The sequence below is a fragment of the Protopterus annectens genome, chromosome 17.part0 (assembly GCF_019279795.1).
Source record: "Protopterus annectens isolate FY-2018-M chromosome 17.part0, PAN1.0, whole genome shotgun sequence".
Classification (NCBI taxonomy): domain Eukaryota; kingdom Metazoa; phylum Chordata; order Ceratodontiformes; family Protopteridae; genus Protopterus; species Protopterus annectens.
In genome coordinates, this window is record NC_056751.1 from 351,498,492 (window position 1) to 351,515,196 (window position 16,705).

At 40.0% G+C, this 16,705-nt stretch overlaps 1 protein-coding gene across 1 annotated transcript in view; it reads left to right on the forward strand.

The window, feature by feature from the left end:
* LOC122791343 (L-lactate dehydrogenase A chain-like) overlaps window positions 1-10,636 on the forward strand; it is a 71,937-nt gene extending 61,301 nt beyond the window's left edge. The window contains exon 8 of the mRNA XM_044059060.1: window positions 9,969-10,636. Within this exon, the coding sequence (XP_043914995.1) occupies window positions 9,969-10,133 (165 nt within the window). The 3' untranslated portion in view covers window positions 10,134-10,636. The remainder of the gene's footprint in view (window positions 1-9,968) is intronic.
* Window positions 10,637-16,705: the final 6,069 nt, after the last annotated feature.

The following is a 16,705-nucleotide window of genomic DNA, read 5'->3' on the forward strand; positions in this document are numbered from 1 at the left end:
TCTGATGGTGTGTTAATTTGTTGAGATGAAGTATAACTTGCAGTTTAGTCATTTGTATTTACATATCTACACCAAAACTTTCCTGACGCAGTCCCTGAAATGGTATATTCTTTCTTAGAAATGATGACACATCTAGCTGTATTACTTACAATTTGTGCAGCCTGTACCTGGCTTATGGGCCATACTGATAGCACAAACCCGGGTACTTTTCCACCTTTTGTAGTTTCAGTGACACCCCCAGGCACTACTGCTTATTTTTTTCATTTTCATTGCTCACATTATTATTGTGGAATGAAAACCTATATAGACTAACAGTCAAGTATTTTGTGGAAAGGCAGGTAGCCCTGCCTGGATGGGGCACTCTTTCCACTATTTTAGTTTCATCCCTTTTATTTCCTTCTGGCTTTCTACTACACACGATCTTATAGGCACGAGATATTTCATTGGATATTGTAACCTTTTTCTTTACTTTTATTGAGAGCCAGTCAAAAATGACTTTTGACATAGCTCTTGGGATACTTGTCATGACCATGAACCTAACCACATTTCTTATGTGGTCTTACCCAGGGCATATACAGGGAGGTCCCTACAGCCCTTGCATGGTGTTTATTAATATGGTAGCTCCTCTAGTTGGAGAAGCTGTATGTTTTTCTATCCTCACTGTAGACATTGGACTTGTTTACTAGTGGGACAAACTCATGAGTACTACTGTTGTTATAGAGGGAAAATTGTGTTTTTAGGTCAGCTGCAGATATTATTGAAACAGCTTTCTGCATCAGTTAAGCTGATTGTTCATTTACCCCAGAATGACAATGGTAGCCCCACTGAAATGGATTTTTTCTTAAAGCAAAGGTATATTTTGAGACGCATTTCATGGTCTTATTTTTCCTGTAAGAAATAATGGCTAAATTCCTCCTAATCTGTGGTTGCAGGGGTTATCCCCCAGTAGCTGTCTGCCTTTCATTCTGTTGTTGTTCAGCTACATTCATGGCATATACAAGAGTCAGCTGTCTGTGAAAGGAGGTAAGTACTTGGGCTAAGTCAAGACACCTTTTGTGGGGTAGAGGTATAGCACACATGGATCTTTGTAGTACGTGAGCACTGGAGCGTAGGGGTCTGCCGGCATGTTTTTTGTTATAAGGAAAGCAGATGCTGTGGTGTTACAAATGCTTGCTTGAGCAAATCACCTTGCTACAGCATTGCCTACTCCTTGGGTGTTTGAGGAGACAGAGTGTGAAGGGGAAGGAGTTAAAAGAAACAAAAAAAAAAAACCCCAGATAGCTGGCTAGTCTGCAGCTGTACTACAACCGTCAGTTTCTTACAGTAATGGACTAGATGGTCCTCATGCAACAAAAGCTAAAAATATAGCAAAAAGCATCCTTTCTTTCAGTAAGGTAAGAAGTGTGACAAAATACTCTCATAAATCTTCTTTTAAAACCACTCCCTCATTCCCGTGGTACTTGATAACTATACATGTGGGACTAGTCCATTTTGTCTTTTATGATTGCTTAAGAAGCTGGTATAGCATGTAAGCAGTCTTAACTCTGATGTTGAATTATGAGCTTATTTGGTGTAGGCAATGTTGGGACAGCAGAAGCAAAATTCAAGCATTCATATGTGTGTAAAAAACAAACAAAAAAACATAGTATCACAAACCTTCAACCAGTTTTTACTTGGCGCATGATGGATGCACAAAAAGTCCAATAACAGTCCAAAGAAACGTATCACTGAAGGGCTTGAAGGTATGAAGGTATTTAAAAGTACTGGGTTTTTTTCTAGGTTTTCCTTGTTCTATTGAAATATGCCTAGTCCTTCCTGAGAGGTCTGTTGTTGTGAGTGGCATACTTAAGCTGTTTTCTAAACTAACTAGTGGTCCCTACCTCAGCTACTTAAGCAAACATTCTCTCTCTTTTTGATAAGGCTGCCATGTAATTGTTAACCCTGTACTTTTAGGGTTTTCAGTCTTTGAGAAGTACTTAGAAGAAGCTGACCTCTTACTGTCTTCATGCCATGTGATCATAACAGTGTTTCTGAGACTTGGAAAGGTCACCTCTCAACTTGCGCTGTGGACATTTCCCATAGTTAATGTGTTGAAATGTAGAAATACTTTGGGATTTTTCTCTGGGTAAGAGTACTCTTTCTAAAACACTGAGGCTCTTGAACGAGATCTAACACTAACCTTGCAGATGACACCTGGTGCTTCTATAGCCTTGTCAAACACAGGGTTGTTTCAGACTGGGCTGGAACTCTCGAGTTGTTACACAACAGTTCGGATGCTTTTGAAGCCATCCTCCTTCTCCTGTTACCGATTAGGATTATTGGATGGACTAGTTCCCAGTGGAGTTCCATCAGTCCCAAGTGCAGTGTGCTCTTGTTGGCTTTGCCCTTGAACATATGTCTGTGGTGAGATGCAGACGCTGTTACATCATTACCCATTTGGGAACCGTGGTTTTGATCTTTGCATTCAAACCAGTTGCACACAAGCATTTTTTTTTTCTTTCTAGACCAGAAATAAGCATTTCTGGGGTACAATCTATATGCCACTCCGATTTCCATTTTGTTCTGAAAAGTGTTAAATGCATGAAGTATGTCTGATCCACAAATCTACTTGGCAATTATTTGTTACAGTTCCTATCACCAAGAGGGTGGTAATAAGTTTTAACATACAGATCTTTCCACATGCAGCACAAGGCTGCTGAGCATTTTGTCATAGTGAGAGTAAAGGTTCTGAAAGCATTTTAACCATTTAATCATAAAATGGAGAATTCTTTTTTTTTGGGGGGGGGGGGCATGGATTCCACTGCTACGAAGGTCATAAAGATATTAATCTAAGAAATCAAATGAGGAAATATGTAAGTGGCTTTTTTTCTGCATTTTTTAATATTTTTCTGACACCTTTCAGTTGTCCTGGGGATGTATTCTTTCTGTCTACCCTTCATCAGTAGATGTTTTTCGTAGAAGTAATTTTGGTCGATTTCTATGTTCAGGTCTTAATGGGATTTGAAAGTAAATTTGTGAAAGATCACCTTAACAGCAAGTTTCTGAGGTGAGGTCACAGTAATTTGTACGGTGCATTTTACTCACCAGCTGAACTCTTTTGGACTAGCCATTTTTTTCAGTATAAACCTTTCACACCAGCATATATGCGCAAAAATGTGGCCTTTTTCCTTTTCAGTTCTTTAATGCTTCCACAAAGAGGTGCTCATGCATAATTTATAATGCAGAACACTAACAAGAAATGACTAACAGTTCACATGAATAACTAATATCCAGCCTAACAGAGGAAAGAGTGGGTAGCTTTACTATTGAGTAAAACCTAGGAGGAAACTCCCAGATATGCTCAGAATTAGTTCAAAATGATGTGAAGATTACTGAACCTACACACATTGCCAACATACTGGCTGACAGGTTCAGTGCAAACTTCTCCCCCCCTCCCCACCAAAAGGAGAGATATCTATACCAGAGGATTGTAGCCCCCCAAACATCTCCAACGCCCAAGTGAGAACTGCTCTCTCCAAAGCAAAAAACACAGCATCCATGGGACCAGATGGTGTCCCCGGCTGTGTGCTCCATGAACTCAATGAGGAATTAAACCCGCAGTTAGGACAGCTGTTTAATCTTAGCCTCACCTCAGGATACGTACCCAAGGAGTGGCGCGGCGACTGTGGTCCCACTTCACAAGGCGGTGCCTCCACCGACCCTGGAAATTACCGTCCCATTAGCTTGACAAGCCTTATCTGCAAAGCCATGGAGAGGATCATAATGGAACTCATACATAAAGACATAGGGAACTTGCAGACTTTGGATCCAACCCAGTTTGGCTTTGTCAAAGGCAGATCATGCCTTTTAAACTTGGTTGACTTTTTCGAGACAGTCACCGAGGCCATTGATGAGGGAAAGGCAGTCCATACAGCCTACCTTGACCTGGCAAAGGCCTTCGACACAATACCCCACTCAGGTATCATCGAAAAACTCATCAGCTTGAATGTAAACCCATACATCACAAGATGGGTTGCAAACTGGCTAAGTGACAGAACCCACAGGGTCAGAGTTGCTGGAGCCATGTCAGACTCAAAGCCTGTCACAAGTGGTGTCCCACAGGGCTCAGTCCTGGGTCCACTCTTGTTCGGCATCTACTTTTCTGAAGTACAAGCAAACACAGGAGGGTTATGGCTGACAAAGTTTGCAGATGACTGCAAACTGGGCCATAGTCGAAAACACATCTGACACAGATATCCTTCAGAAGGGCCTCACAGAAACGGATAACTGGTGCCAGAGCCATGGCCTAAAGTTAAATGCCAAGAAATGCATAGTCATACCCTTCGGGAAAAACAAGGTTACCCCTAGCTACCATATAGGTGGCAATCCACTGAGCACATAAGAAGTCATCAGGGATCTGGGGACCCAGGTTGACAGTAGCCTTTCGTTTGACACTCATGTTGCTAAAGTAGTTAGGAAAACCTTCTACATTGCCCACCTGATCATGAAGGGATTCACATCTAGATCAAGGGAGGTCATCGTCCCCCTGTACTCATCACTCATTAGACCTATGATTGAGTACAATGCCCCATTCGAATGTATCTGACCCGACACCTGCAGCAGCTGGAAAGGCCCCAAAAGTTCCTCACCAAAAGGATAAAGGGTCTCAAAAATATGTCTTATGCTGCCCGACTGAAAGAACTCCAGCTCTATTCAGTCTCATACCGCTTGCTCAGAGGTGACCTGTGCCTGACATATAAGGCCATGTCAAACCCTGATTTGATGAATATGCTTCACCTCAAAAATCTAGATCCCTCAGAACCACAAGGGCGGAGACTTAAACCTTGACACGGTTATTAATAGAACATGCTGGAGGGACAGATTCATCACCCAGAGACTCCCTATGCTGTGGAACAAAATCCCGGTACATGTGAGGCAGAGCACCTCGCTGGCCTTGTTCAAGAGGAATCTTGACCAGTGGATGGGGGATCGCAGATATACCCCAGGGATTACTTCAGTATCACTGCTTGACAGAGGCACAGCAAAATAATAGGCATAGTTTTATTCAAACTAAAGGGGTGGCGAAAGCCAAATAACTATGGGCTAGGCTTATAAATGCCCTTGGGCAGATAGCCTAGTATGAACCTATTAGTGACCACTCTTTGAAGATGGCATTTATCTTAACAGTTTGCCTTCAGTGGTGGCCACCAAGGCTATAAATCATAAATCACATTTGAGTAGCATCCCAAGCAGTAAAATTCACCATGTTGATAGTTGGACAGTTACAGGATTCCTTATAGGATAGCCATGCTAAAACCTTTCTTTCTAGACCGCGCTTCAAGCTTGTAATATTTTGTGAATTTCCAGGTGGTAGTCCAGTTACCTCGTTCTAGAATGTCCCAAATTAAACTTTTCATATTGTACTGCCAGCATAGCTGCTATAATAGCAGAATGAGTTCTAACAGGACCCTGCAACTGATTTTTCTTTATCCATAACAAAAGTCAGTGTATTGTGTACACACTTATAAAGGTTGTTTGCAGCCTCCTGTGTTAAAGGATATAAACAATTTGTTTTTTCTGAAAGCATAACACCCTTCTGGTGTATCAACTGTCTTAACATCCAAAGTGGTGTTGAAAGACTAGCTGAAATGATCAAGGCAAAGGCTGAAACAACATTGGCATAATTTTGACCTTTGCATTGATCTAGATAAGACTTGTTGACTTGATCAGTGTATAGCTTCAATAACTTTGGAGCAAAAAAAGGGGGGTGGTGGTGTTGTTTTAGTGAATCTTCTTGTGAAAAACTGTAATGGGACTACACATTAATGCTTGTAATTCAGAATTCAGAGCTGGTAGTCAAGCTTTTCAAGCATAACATGTGAGTGCTGGGAAGGGGAAATGGATTTTTTTCCTCTCACTTGAAGAAACACCTTTAAGAAAACTAAAATGTGCTGTGATCTAGTAAAACAGTGCAGTAAATTTGAGACTGCAAAACTTTGAAATGTATAGGCAAAGACTGCATCAAAGAGATTACTGAAGCAGTTCTGGTATTAGATATTTCAAAGAATCTAGACCTTTTGGTTAGATGCTCAAGCTACTAGTTGTTTACCATTTTTGAAGGCGAATAGTGGGTCTCTTTGCCTTACTTGAAGGTTCTGCACTTCAGCGCAAAAAAAAAAGCACTTTGAATAAAAAATTTGGTTCTCCATATTGAAAGTTCAACAGTAACTTGTACTGTATTCCAGCTCACCATCCACTGATGAATTGAGTTGTGCTGCGGTGTTGTTTATTAATTCATAGTAATCCCCATTCCCAAAAGAGCAGCGTCTCATTACCTGGCAATTGCATGGCAAATCGTTCACTACACAGCAGGAACTGTGAAGTAAAGCATCTACCTAGTAGCACAGGTACTAAGAGGTCCACACAATGACACTAAGCCTCAGAGCCCAAAGACACACAAACTCTGTTCCTTTTCTCTCACACAAAGATATAACCGTACATACATTTGCACAGCAGTGCTTACCTTTATCAGTTGTCTGTGCAAGGTAAAGTGGCTCCAATTCATCCTGCACAAATTCCTATGCTTGGAAGGTATATGTGTGCACCATAAGAATGTGGTACAGACAATGCCTTTGGATCCCAGCACTTGCATGGAACAGGCATCTGTGAATTCTGTACTCTACAAGTCTAAGTACGTAATTGCTGACACAGATTAGCACATTAACATGTGATACTTAGGTTGGCCCTAAGCAACAAGGGGAGGGTCAACTCAGAATCAGAAGTCTTAACTTGCGTACTTCTCAAATGACTACTCATACTTGTTCAGGTTGAGTGGTTTGCCATGTGGTGTCATGTTAATCACCTTGGTAGTTACTTGTTGAGAGGAAAGTGAGCAGCACTGAGAGAAGGCTGAAGTCATTTTAGCCAAGCTGGAGCTATAATAATCGGATTTGCTTTGCCCAAAGGACCTTGTGAGTAATTAGAATTGGAGGGAAAGAAACATGAGACAATGACTTGCCGGGGGGGGGGGGGTCTATGTGGTGGAGGGAGCCAAAGGATGGAAACTTGATTGTCCAGTAGACGGTTAATTGGTCCACCTTTGTCTTGCTCTGTAGTGCCAATGTTTGCTGAAAGACTGATGGATTCTGTTACCATTTGTGAGCCAGAGATTTTCCTGGGCATTGTTGGGTTATATCCAGGATACAGACTGCAGATTGTGCCAAATTGCCTACTTCCAGAGGCATTCCCCCATGGCAACTGAAACAGTTATTTGAATTGTACTTTTAGACCTTGACAAAGGTCTTCAGCAAGAGTACTGCCTTATACTGTTGTGCAGTGGGTGAGGGGTTAGATCTTAGTGTACCTGTTAAGTGCCGTAAATTTCCAGCATGTCTGAGGTGTCATTGCATTGGTTGAAAGGATCAGCTCTTGGTGTAGATGTCAGTGCCATATCTTTACATAATGTTTGCTGTGGCATTATATTTGCTGATTGGACCAGATCTTGATATATATGTCAGTGCTCCAGCAACTTTCCAGCACGTGTGGGGTGGCGATGCACTGGGTGAGGGGACTGGCTCTTGTAGTGTAGATATCAGTGCCCTACCTTTCAAAGATGTTTGTAGTAGTATGGGTATGAAACATCTTCTGTAGTCAAGCAACTGCATTTGCCCTCTTTACTGTCCACAAAGTACCTCATTCTGCAAGTACGAACACTCTTGGTACAGTCTATTCGCCCTGCTTTCATCATGTATGTGCCTTCACCCACAAGCATGGGTCAGCCACAGTGGATGAAACAGACTTGACTTCCAGGAAGATCAGAGGATAGAATTAGCTTGTTGCTGTTGTTTTACATAGCTGCAACTCACTGAATGTGGCACAGATTCCATTTATTCTTGGATTACACAGCCCAGAGTTTAGGACTACATAGACTAGAGACATTTAACCTAAAGGGCCTTCCACTTGATGTAGCTTGCCCTTCTGGGAAGGAAGAATGTCTACTGTGAAGCTTAATTGTGTTCTACAGAATTTGAACGTGCAGGTCTGCAATGGGAATGTTGTACTGAATGTTTTCCTTTATGAAGGGTATTTCTGGTGCATATAGATTATGAAAAGTATCCTCTTCTGTATTTACTAGAATCCCTCACATCAGATGTAGCAGCCTGGATGAATCATCCAAATAAAGACTTTGTCCTGTCTTGTTTAGTCATTCTACAAACACAAAGTGCTTTGAACTTTTGCCAGTAACCAAAGAGTGCTGTGTCAGTTGCTGTACAGCTGAACCTGACAGAATAAATTGCCATGAAAAAATGGTCTCTCTAGACCTGCAGATGCCACCCAACCCTGGCTGCACAGCACTAGCACACTCTGCACTTGAAGAATTATGCAGTACACTGTGGACACAAACACCATCCCTGCCCTTGGTTGCATTGTGCCATCCTCGGTCCCAGCACCTAGTAACCTTTTGCTGCTTCCTTATGGACATTTTTGAACTTGTGGATGCCATCCAACCTGCAGGTACTACTTGCACTCCCATACCCTTTGGTTACTCTAGATTTTTCCCTTCCCTTTAACTCTTAGTAACTGTATGCTGTTCCTCTATTTAAGCTATGCCTACATGGGTGGACCCCACTGTTTCTCTTCAGCCTCTCTCACTATCAGTAATCGGGCATTGCTGAGTTTCACATGTTTACTGGAGATTAGGGTGGGACCTTAAGCAGCCCTGCTACTCTTTCTTCCCCTTCTTTAAATCCAAAAAGAACAAATCCAAGGTATCCCATGCTGTTTCTAGCTGCTAGTCGCTGTCAGGAGATGTTTGTTGGTGTAAATGAAGTTCAAGTTGCCCCCCCCCCATCCCCCCCCCCCCCACCGAATGAGCGGATTTTTAAGACATTCGTGTGCTTCTTTTCTTGGCTGGCTTTTCTGCAACCTAGCCTTGTAAATGAACTCTGCTCACTACTGTTGCAGTCATAAGCAGTACAACAGTCCATTAAATACTCTACCCTTGATTCAGAACATACTAGTTGTTTGCTTGAAAACAAGTCCGATAAAATTTATTTATTTATTTCCAGTTTGATTACCGGGAAGGTCCACTGGGCTCAGTGAGCCTGATTTCACTGGAGGCCTGGGGAGAAAAGCTCCATATTACATACAAGTAAACAAAAATAAAATTATACAAAGTAATGTGATAAAGTACAAATGCAAAATGGAAGAAAAATTCTTTTAACATATTTACATAGTTGATTGGAGAACCAGTTGTACATTTAAGTTGATAGAGGCAAAAGATAATGATTACTTAGTTATAAGAGTTCACAATTGTAGATAAACTGTAAATAGTTGTAAACTAAATTTGAAGGCTTGTAGTAAATATAAGTGTAGAAGAATTGGGAGAAATAAAGGTGGAAAGTACACTGTTAGTTGAGCATACTGGAGTATTCATAGAGAGATAGTTAAACAGTAATAAAAGTGGAGTTCAAATATGGCAGATGTGATTGTTGTGGTTAGACAACAAAAACCTTGAAAACTCATTGTGGTGATTTGCAGCAGTCCAGCTGTAACTAATAACTCCTTGAACTATTGTTGCTGTACTTTAGAAATCTCTAAATGCTGCTGTTAAATGCAGATTTAGTCTTTACTTGTACTATATTATTGTTGAACTTAAACATCTCATTTATCTGTCTTGTATATGCAGGAATGATTTTTACTGTGTCCTTGTCTCAGATTTTAAAATGGGTTTCTCTTGGTTTCCCTGCTAGCAGAATTAGGAGTTTTATATCTGGGATAAATAGTACTTGAGTTAAGAAGCTACAGCTGCATTAAAATGTTTGTGCAGAATTATTTTTCATTAAGATCTTGTAATGTTTTTAAAAAGCTAGAAAAGGAGTCCTAGATTCTAAGATATTCACTGTGTTTGCAATCTTTTGACTTGGTAATGTTGAAAAAAATCAATCCTAACCCATCTCCTTTTATTCCTTTCCACCAATGTTTTATAGGGCATGCATGGAGTGACTAATGATGTCTTCCTCAGTGTGCCTTGTGTGCTGGGGAATGCTGGAATTTCTGATGTGGTGAACATGATTCTGAAACCTGATGAGGAACAGCAGTTACAGAAGAGTGCAGAGACTCTCTGGAGTGTCCAGAAGGATATTCAATACTAAATGTGAACTCTGTCAGTACTTCAGAAAATGCAGTACAGTGAAGGTTAACTGTAACCTTTTACTTAGGGTCAATTGTTAGTCTGCATTCCCTCCAGATTAGTCACTGGCCCGTAATGTACTTAGTTGCCTGTATTCTCTCTGCATTTTTTGCATTGTGCTTGTTTTTGTATTTGAATGGGACCGAAATAATGTACAGGCCAAGTCGTACAGAGATTGTGGAATGCTAGAAGCCAGATTTAATCAAGTTTTGGTTTCTTTGCAATCTGCCTGCACACTATGTAGAACATAAGAAGTACTGTTACATACTTTGGAGTAAGTTTTATGAGGAGTAACAGTCTTCCCTCACACTGCATCATACACCGAACAGAGAATGTGAACAGACATTAGAGCTGTTCATTTGATAATTTCATCTACTAGTATTTCGTTTTTGATCTGTTCTGCTTCCCTTCAGTTCATTAATTTGTTAAAGATGTGTTGTGAATAAAGTCAAACTGAAACACCAAGTGGATGATTACCCAGTCTCCTTTTTTAATGATTGCAATCTACCGATACCTTTGGAAAGCCTACAATGTGCAATATTGTTTGAGATCACCTTGCATCGGGTACAGAGGCTCTTTAGTATTATATGTATTCACTGATACTACCCATAACAGTCACTTCAAGTTTTCACTTATTTGTGCTAAGCATATAGCAGCCAGACTATCGTGAGCCCAGTGCAACTGCAGGTCTTAATAGTTTTGCAGATTTTGCTGCATGGCAGCCAGATACACAGTAGTAGCTGCCACAGCTAGTGAGTGTTGTTTATGCAGTGGCACGTGGGCTGTACCTTTTAATTTTGAGGAAGATACCTCATTAGTGGAATAGAGAAATTTTTCACTTTGGAGCATGGACTTGAACCTTACTTTCACACAAAAACCTAGGACTGGAGGGATGTTTTAGCTCCACCAAGTAGATTGTTGGTGACAGAAACTGTTTCTATACCCCGTTCCAAAAAAAAAAAAAAAACAGGCACACAAGTAATACTTGCCTACTTTTTCCCAGTGCCCTTCTCTGTGCATAGACAAAGCTTGCCCATTTGGAGATTGCAATGTGGCTGGCTGTATTTTCATATTCCTTAATTTCTGCTTCTGGTCTGTGATCCAGAGCTGCTGCTTGTACAATATACAGATCACTTTTTTTCACACCTAAAAGCAAGATTTAATGTAAGGAAATGTTATGCTTTGAACTGTGACATTTTATAATTTTCTTGCCAAACTGTAATGGAGCCACTAATGTGATATACATGTTAATGGTTGGAGATGAGTTGAAATGAAGAAGGGCAGCTTTAATTACTTACTGCTTAAATGTCATAGGTTAAGAATTTGTACTTTATCCTAGTACATACTAAAGTGGTTGCTGTAGTTAGAGGCTGCAGAATAAAGTGGTGATGGACTTGTATAAACTCAGCATGACTGGTTAAAGAAGAACTACAGACTGACCTGGGAAAAATTGACTTGCCATTAAGTTCTGTACAACCCAAACCTGCCGGTAGTGCAATGCCTATTTTAATTGTCTTCTACCACTGACTGCTTTCAATGGAGCAAATACCCTGATGGGATTGTTTTCTTGCGAAGCTGCCTTTTGCTCATAATACACTGTGAGAGCACAGCTGATAAAATTACACCACCTTAGGCTTTTCAAACAGACAGAGTTCTATTCACATAGAATATAAACAGTGATAAGTGCTGTCATGTTTGAGAAGTTTCAGTAAAAATGTCAGTGAATAGGTTGCAGTGTCTTTTACTTGCTTTCTACGCAGGTGTTACACCAACTGTAAAACAGTACTGGCACACAGATAAAAAAAATAGCTGAGATAAAGTAGAATTTTTTTTAAAGTGATATTTTAGTAAGTTTCACTTCCTACCTTCTACCTTCTTTTGCAAAGTCCAGAGTATCACATTTCCTGGTTTACACCCTGACTTTATGGATCTCCCAGTGATACTCTTGGGCACCATTTTTTTTTCTTCTTTGCTGTATATCTGTTGCTTGAGCACCTGACTTCTCATTTGTGATGCCTCCCTCCATTTTGTCTTGGCTTAATTGTGTAGTTATCAATCTAGGTAGAGAGACTGGGAAATTGTAAGCAGTGATATGAGAGTCTAGGACACTGAAACTCAAACATGAGCCTGTGAGCCTAGGTACAAGTTATTGAAGAACAACAAAAAGAAAGAGGGTGGAATAATGACTTAAGGAGGTCATCAAATACAAAAATCTAAAAGAATGAAAATCACCACCTCATGAAAGAGAAACAGAAGTTCAGTCTCTTTCAGGCTAAAATGGAGTCTGTTCCTAGCAACAGACCTGATTTCTCTCCCAGGCCTCCCCAGTCTTCCTACCCATAGTCAAGCCCTTAATTGTGTTCTTAGTGTGCTGGAGGCTGACAGAGGTAACACTTCCAAAAATGCTAACATCTTGGCCACATCTTTTTCCGAGCTTGTTACCACCTGAACTGTCTCCTGACAGTCCACAAGTCCACCCCTTGAACCCCTCTACCCCCATTTCCCTTGCCAAGATGTTTTTCACCTTCATGAAAATTTAAATAAGATTTTACATACAACACAGGTGACAAGGCAAGAGAAATAAGAAAAAAAATAGTATTGTCTTCTCAGCCAGCAGGATATGACATATATCAAAATAATTTTGAGTTTTAATTACTAATAACTAATCAGAAAGTATCTAATCCTAAATGTCATAATGGCCTGAGATCTACTTTGGGGTTTTACAGAAACTATCTGCGTTTCCCCCATTGACTGTTGAGCCGTTACCAGAGATCTCCATCCTTAGGTCAATTTAACCACTTCAGTCCTCTGCCATATCCCCCAGCTACTACAACCATGGAAGCCATTTGATGACATGCCATAGTTTGCTTTTATTAGTAGTCCTGTTGCCCTCTAAGTCTTGAGAAAGCCCATATTACACAGACATCCAACAGACTACACTGATGGGAAGTTGGACCTTCTACTTTGGGAGAGACCAGGTAATGTAGAGTAACATCCAGTCTCATCCCCCATACAGTAGTATGTGTCCTGTAGCTCTGTTTAACTAGCTGTCTTAGGGCAATTTCACAGTATATGCTCTCAGGAGCCTTGGGCAGTGAGATTCTGACAAATCCAAAAGACATTCTGTGTTATGACTGCAGATTTCTTCTCCAAATCTGACCTTTCACCTTTACTGTACCTCAAGTGCAGAAAAGAGATCTTGGAGAGGGTACTGCATTCTTAAAGTGTCTCAATTTCTGCCTTTCTTTCCTGAACTTTATTTTTTTTTTTTGTGGAAGTTAAGAATAAATAGCAACAAGTAGGGTCAGAAATATTCTGGTCCTAAACATCCTATTTGCTAAACATTTCTGACCTTTCACTGTATAAAATGCCATATTCTAATTCCCCTTAACATAATAACATACCCTCATGGAAAGCTAATACATTACTCAGAATTCCATTCAGATCAGTTATAATAGTACCTCATTGAATATATTTACTCACAACTGTTAAAATAATTTTGCAGCATCTCTCTTTACACATCTTGTTTGTCACTTTTCTGACATAGGGTGGTTTCTTGTGTATTCCTGAAACCAAGATAGCTACCCCTTGTCACCTAGCACCCATAAATTCCATGAAAAAAACTCTGGCAGAACCCCTATTTGCATTACCTTTAAATGTTCTTGTCTAGATATGTGTACGCCTTGGAGACACAGGAATTATGGGCTAAATCACTTAGCATGTGTTCTGAGTTCTTTTAAGTGGTCTACTTAGCTCATTCACATTCCCTTTTAATAATTTCATACAATCATAACATGAGACAGACCACCATCAGGAAGAGGTGAGAGTATGGTTTATCAGATATGAGACTGACGCAGTTAGTTTTACAAAGGTTTCCTGTTTCACCTATTCAGCTACTATGAGATGCATCTTGAAGCAAAAAATAACAATAAACTTGTTAGAACCATATGCAAAAGCTGTTTGGATGACATATCAACTACAGTCGGACTCCCTCTTATCTGGCCTCTCTTTAACCGGCCATCATATTTCTGCCGTAGCCATAGCAAAAGACAAAAGAGAAGAATGACACTTCCACCGCCTCTGGGCTAAATAATGACAGACGTTTGAGTTTTAGACTTCATAGTCATTAGAAAAATGCATAGTAACACAAATCCTGTCATTCTAGCTGATTTATAACATGTAAATGGTATTCTGTATGCTTTTTCTGATTAACCAGTCATTCATTTATCCAGCTTAAGTTTTGGTCCCAGCGAGACCGGATAAGAGGGAATCTACTGTACTTTATTCATCCTCATTAAGAGTGCCATGCAACTACGTTTAGGTGATTTTCATCTTGGTCACCTCTGCACTCCTACTTCCCCGTTATCTTGTTGAAAAGGTCCCTCATTTCTAAATTTAGGTGAATGCAACAACTTCTACATACATTTTAGAAATATGGTTAAAATATTAAGAAAATTACTTTTTACACACAGCAACTAAGAATCACTGCAAAATGTCACACCCATTTTCCACAGTCGTATATAAAATGTTTAAGCATCCTAATTATTTTACCTTACTGCCAATGATTACCACTTGACATGACTCTCTAATACAGTACGGGTCCTTTGCAGTATGAAAAACATTAACCTAATGGACTGCAAAAGCCGAAACAATGAATATTCTGCACAAACTTTTAATACTCATGATATTTATCCAAATGTGTGCCCAAGTATCAGTGGTGCTTAAAGCATTTTCAGAAACAGACTAAAATATAAATGTTAAAATACAAAATAGTTTCCTAATGCATGTAGAATAGTAATGTCTCTAGTTATATTTCCATGTCCTGATTAGCATCAGTCTATCCTCTGTAATTTAGTAATATGAACATTTACAAAATACTTGTACACATTTATTGATTGCTAAAGAAGTGTATGTGCATATATATATATATATATATTTTTTTTTTTTTTCTGTTGTCACTACGTGCCCATGTACAGAGTTCCTCTTCAGTTTTGAACTCTTCATTACATTATCTGTGGCATGATCAAGGAATTACCTTCCAATTTGGCAGCCAAATTTTTTTTCATGAAAAGCAATTCTTTTAAACAATTCATGAGACTCTCTTCCCATTCCTCTGTCCTCAATAGTTTTCACTCTGGATTCTCAGGTCAAACTGGCCAGTTATCGCCTCTCTTTCCTAGCTGGTTGGACCTTGCCTTTTGACTACTGCTGCCTAGCCCTTTTCACGTTTTCTGGATCTAAAAATATTTAAGCACCTGCTGGGGGAGAATCTTGAGGAAAATAAATACATTACCTTTAATTTTATTTTCTGTGTTTGTCATACCTGTTGTATGAAATGAAAAATGTTGTTGACATTACATCCTTATCCTGTTGCATATCAAAATATTACCTGAGTTTTCATAGGTAGGACAGAACTCTTTTCTTAACTGAACACGAGGCAAAACTGTAATCTGCCTATGCACCATGTGACCCACTCTGTTAACAGTTCATACAACACAGTAGTTCTTTTTTTTTAATAAAAATGACCTGTTCTGGGATGTCTGACAATTTAGCAAACTGTTTATGAGTAAAGCATGCACATTGTTTCTCATGTTCACTCTAAGGGATTCCTAGACACTACGGGTTGTTTCTGCGAGCTTTGTCTTCTAGCTCAGCTATTCTTGATCCATTTCCACTATCCTGGATTGATTTTCAGTGACTATGGCATCAGGCTTTAATCCTAGACATTTCTTGTAGTGCATCAGTCTTAAGTGTGAGCTGCAGCACGTATCCAAGCTCTTCCTTAGTTGCCTCTGCTGTTGCAATTACCTGATCCATTTTCATTTTAGCACCTTAGCTACAGTCAGCTGACTTTCTTCCTCAGTTTAGCTAGATTCTGTCAGTTCCATTATACCTTGTTGATCTAAAATGCCACATGGCTTCCCAGCAAATAAGCTTGTCTTTGAACCATTTCCCTTAACTACTGAATGGCAGAAATCATTTTACTGGGTTGGTTAGAAAAAAAAAGACACTAATTCATTTAAATAGTCTTGCAGAAGCCCTTCTCCACGTGAAGTCCTTGTCAATATTGTTAATCCCCTTATTAACAGACTCTACCAAGTGCCAAAGCCCTCATCTCGCTCTACACAGGTTGTCCTTCCTTCAATTTCCTATCCCATATCCTGCTGCTCTCTCATTTGAAACCTTTCCCCTCCAGTTGCAACATCCCAGCCCTCTCCACAGGGTCAACGACGACTCTCTACTTTTGCTGTATATGACCCAATCTCAGCCCTTGTGTAATATTCCTACAGGCTTCTGCTACTGCCATTGTTCTGTCCCTTTCACCCTCCTCCGTCCCTGTCTCATCTGGTCAAGCAACCCTCTCTGCCTACTTTATTCTTGATCTCTTTATACTTTTGGTTCTAGCATGGCCACCTCAGGTGTTGTCTAATTGCTTGTTATTTCTGTTTGCACATATCCCACTACCTTGGCTTCCTTCTCATTGTTTTAAGGTTGCATCTCTCACTTTGTTCCTTCACCTTACTTTCTCTGACA